Source organism: Gigantopelta aegis, chromosome 15 (genome assembly GCF_016097555.1).
Source record: "Gigantopelta aegis isolate Gae_Host chromosome 15, Gae_host_genome, whole genome shotgun sequence".
Lineage (NCBI taxonomy): Eukaryota > Metazoa > Mollusca > Gastropoda > Neomphalida > Peltospiridae > Gigantopelta > Gigantopelta aegis.
The window spans coordinates 28,432,773-28,437,554 of NC_054713.1; the positions used below are offsets into that span (position 1 = coordinate 28,432,773).

The 4,782-nt window shown below is 35.0% G+C and overlaps 1 protein-coding gene across 1 annotated transcript; it reads left to right on the forward strand.

The window, feature by feature from the left end:
* Window positions 1–342: 342 nt before the first annotated feature.
* LOC121389746 lies at window positions 343–2,265 on the forward strand. The gene is given in 3 exon segments (XM_041521395.1): window positions 343–525; window positions 527–705; window positions 2,100–2,265. Coding segments are annotated over 3 exon segments (528 nt in total).
* Window positions 2,266–4,782: the final 2,517 nt, after the last annotated feature.

The window sequence follows — 4,782 nt, forward strand, 5'->3', positions numbered from 1 at the left end:
TAAACGGATGCTGAAATCCGTTGGGCTTTTTAGACGTAAGTATCATTCTGATATATTGGATGTTGCATTGTTCTTAGAACTGGAGATGGAACGATCTGGTCAGTTACATGGGTAAAAATTCATGCATCTTAAATGCATCCAGTCAGGGTACGTTGTGAGTCAAGAAACGGTCAGGCTTCTCTTACAGATTGTTGATCCGAATGGTGTTTTCTTTCGACGTAGAGGCCGATTGAAGAGAAGAACCTACTGTAATCCAGGTCCTGATTTTCTTTGGCATATTAATTCTTATGGTTGGAAGCATATACGACTAACAGTGATCCTTTTGTTATTGGAAGCTACTTTATGACATCTGTCCACTCAAGAATGGGTTGTCCTAAAAGAATACGAGCTGACATGGGCACAGAAAACGATCATGTAAGAAGCATACAGAATTTCCTACGCTATGACCATGAGGACGAATATGCGAGAAAGTTGTTTATATATGGGTCTAGCAACCACAATCAACGGATAGAGGCTTGGTAGTCTTTTGCTACGGAGACACCTAGTGCAGTTTTGGATGAATGTTTCAAGCTATGAAGGAAAACGACCCTTTGCTGGTGATTTCCTGGACAGGAGCTTGATACAGCTTTGTTTCATGCAGATTATACAGGTTTGCTTTATGTTATTTTATAAAAGTGACTTCGTCTTCCATGGTAAGCCTACAGTGTAAATGATGAACCGTGTAAATGATGATCAACAGTGAAGTAGTCGATTATGTCATTGTAAAGTATTCTCCATCTTCTTAAACATTTAATATCAATCTTGAAATCTTACAGCATCGTTGTGATTATGTTAAAGAGCGATTATAGAATCGTGCCCCCCACCCCCACCCCCCACTAAATCTTCTGTAAAAATGAATATTTTGGTAGAGATTCTATAAAAAAAAAGTGAGGCATGTTTTTTGTGGGGATAAAAAGAAGTAATTGGAGTTTGAACAGTGGGGAGGGGGCAAATCCCCCCAACGGCAACCCTCCTCTTGGCTCCGAAGTTTATGAATAGCCACGAACCCGAAAATAGTGGGAATAATAATAATAATAATGGGCCCTAAAAGCAACCCTGCCCCAATACACCAAAATTCAGGTTAAAAAAGAAGAAATAATTAAAGTTTGATTAGTGGGGGGCAAAGCCCACCAAACCCCCTTCCAAGATCCAATGTTTAAGGATAGCCATGAACCCGAAAATAGTGTAAACAATAATAATGGTGATCAAACCCTAAAATACATCTGTGTAAATAATAATAACAGTGTGGCCTAAAAACAATCCCCAAAACTCAGGCTTGTAGTTAAAGACAAGATAAGCAAGTTAATTGACAAATAATGAATGGGGCCATGATTCTATAATCTACCGAAAAGGAGATGTGAAAACAATAGAGAATTTATAACCTTGTTACAAATATTTCCATCAATGTTTACGTTTCAGAAAGTAATCCAACAGTTAAACGTATGCTCCTTAAAATAAACGTTCATGTAAATATTTAAAGGACTCGTCTTATCCCGACACACACACACACACACACACACACACACACACACACACTATATATATATATATATATATATATATATATATATATATATATATATATATATACATCCCTCTCGTTCCCTCCTTTCTCCCACTTCCTCTCTATATGTCAGTGTGTGTGTGTGTGTGTGTGTGTGCTCTCTGTCTCTCTCTCTCTCTCTCTCTCTCTCTCTCTCTCTCTCTCTCTCTCTCTCTCTCGCAAATAACTAATATTAATAATTACTTGCATTAAAAAAAAAGAAATTTTAATAATATATTTTGTAAAATATATATATATCTGTTTATATATATACTTTATGTAGTTTAGAATATCAACATTGCTGGGTGTGTTCGCAAAGTACACCAATAAATTGACATTACATATTTTTTTCATAGGATGAACTGGATGCTATTGTTGAGTTATAGAATACCCATCGGATACGCCGAAGTCAGTACCAAAGTACGCCAAGTGGACGGCCGATTACAATGTACCACCTGCCTTATCTGTATGATGCACAACATCACCTATGCCGTGTACAACCACACGCTGTATACAGCTGCAAAGACGAATGCACCCCCAAAGGTCCATACCCTTGTGACAAAACTGTCTTCGAAATATGCAATATCCTGATGCAGGAAAATCACCGAAGTCCTCCGACAGATGCCTTAGAAGGTGCCGAATTGTATAACTTCCTGCAAGAAAGTATTTATCACAGTCTATGATAATGCTTGAAAAAAGATGAACATACATGTAATTGTGCAAAATGTGTTAACTTCTTTGGGATGAACTGAAATCCTACTCATAATCTACTGGAAGTTTTTGGTTAGTACATAAGACTTTAAGATGACCTGTTACAATATACACATACATGTGTAAGAGAAATATAAGCTGTCTTATATGAATGAAACATTACAAACTGTATTAACATAAAAGTGAAACTACAGCTGGTGACAACTGTCATGTGTAATGTTGTGTAGTACAGTCTGTTTAAAGATTTTGCCTGTATTATATTGTCAATATAATTATTTTTCATCCAAAAGACATTTGATGTTTATTATGCCTGTTACCTTGCCAGCGATTGGGCCAGGGGCGGACATGTCTGAACCTTAATTGAATATAGGCACGTTAAACAAGTTATGCTTGTTATTTGTATATAGTAATGTGGCAAGCAGTGTTGTCAGTTCTTTATTCCACGAAATTTCAAATGTAATAAGTACAACTTCGAAGTGTATACTTTTTCAGTACTTTAGGTCTCACTACACAGATGTCATCTGCCATTGAAACCCATGTTATATCACCCAACTTCAAATGAAGATTGCCAATAGAACGAGTTCTCGTTGGCACTAACAACACATACCACTGTGAACATACATTATATAAACATTTATTTTGACTCCAAAATTGAGAACATTTCCGTCTCAGTTTTTTGCTATATGACCGCATCTGGCTGTAGTACCGGTCCGAACAGGTGGTTCATTAACCGATTCACTCCGGCTGTCTCTTGCGCTATACACCCATGTCCCAAAAGGTCAATGCACAATATTACAAAATAGCATGGGCAAAATACAGCCAGAAGGCTTACCATTAAACATACATATTGTTTTAATTCTTCACCATTTCCTAGAAGTAAATATGTGAACCATAACTTGTGTCACCTAGTAAGTGATCTGTGTAGTGAAACCGTAGTAATCAAGATCGTATTTTGGACTATATGGTTGCTTATTGATATATATTTTTATTTTTCAAACTAAAAACATTCAGCATAATGCATTTCAACGAATCTTGCTAATTCAAACTCAAAGAGCATACATGCACTTACAATCCATGCATTTTGAAAAAGTGTTTTTGTACATAATTTAGTTTGACTTGACGTAAGAAAAAAAGAAAAAAACGTAAACGCACTGTTTTAAATAAACAAAATATACTAGTTGTGTGTTGTGATTGAAAAAAAAACCTGTTAACAAATTAATAACAATATAGTATTTTGAAAATAATCTTAAATTACAACTCATAGCGTTCATCAGTTATACGTCATAGCAAGGGGATAACTGATGGCAGTCCAAACGCCACGAGTTGTATTTTCAGATTTATTTGTAAGTATTATATTGTTATTAATTTGTTAACCATTATTTTTTCAATCCAACACAAAAATAGTGTATTTTTCTTATTTCAAAAATGCTTTTACATTTTTTCTTACCTCAAGTCAAACTGGGTTACTAAACAAACACGTTTTTGCAATGCTGGGATTTGGAAATATATAACGAACTCTCGTGTTCCTTGGGTTAATCGGCTCAACAAAATATTGGTAATGTTACCAGCCAAGCTTAAATTAAAAGTAACTAAAATTCTACATTGAAAGTGGTGTAGAATCAAAAATCAAAAGTACATCGGTAATTTAACGTCAGTGGAATTCTGTAATCTGTATCTAACATGGTATGCAGAAAATAACACTAAATGTACGATCTATGTATTATCATTTTTCATCATAAAAATGTAACTGTTGTGAAATTCCACGCTGAACATGGTATAGGAGGCGTAATATGATGGATCAACCCAAATCGGTCACATTCAGCAGAAGTGAAAATATACATTCCATATGTTAAACTACGTAAGCATACACAAATACCGTCACATACTTAACACACGTTATAAGCACAGTTACAATGACTCCATTTCCCCATGCAGTATGACACCCATATAAACAGCGATGGGCTAAAGTTCAATGCACATCATTTAACATAAATGCGAGTGTTAAATCCTAGAAGCGTCTGTCCATAATTAAACCAATGTACAATACTACCTATCCATCATTTTTTAAATATTTGAAACAAAATTGAATGATATTTTGGTACATGAAAAGTATCTTAAATGATATAGCAATAATTAAATAAAAGCGTATCCTGTATCGAGCTTGCAATATATTCCAGTAACAAAACATATAAATGATTTTTACTTTTAAAGTTACCAAAGGCATTTTGTAGTCATAATATCAAAGTTCAAATGAAGAAACATGTTCCAACATGTTATGTACGTGCAATCGTCAATTGTAGGTTATGTCCATTTCCATACAAGATGGGTTATTCAAAATGTTATTAAATTCGCATCTCAATTCAGAGTATGTATGATTGGTACGTTGATGGCAGTTCAAGATAAGGTCCACACGTGTGAACAACAGGGCGTCTTGCTAAACCATCCAGTGTCGAAAAACTGATGACTATCTTTTCAATGCATATTACATC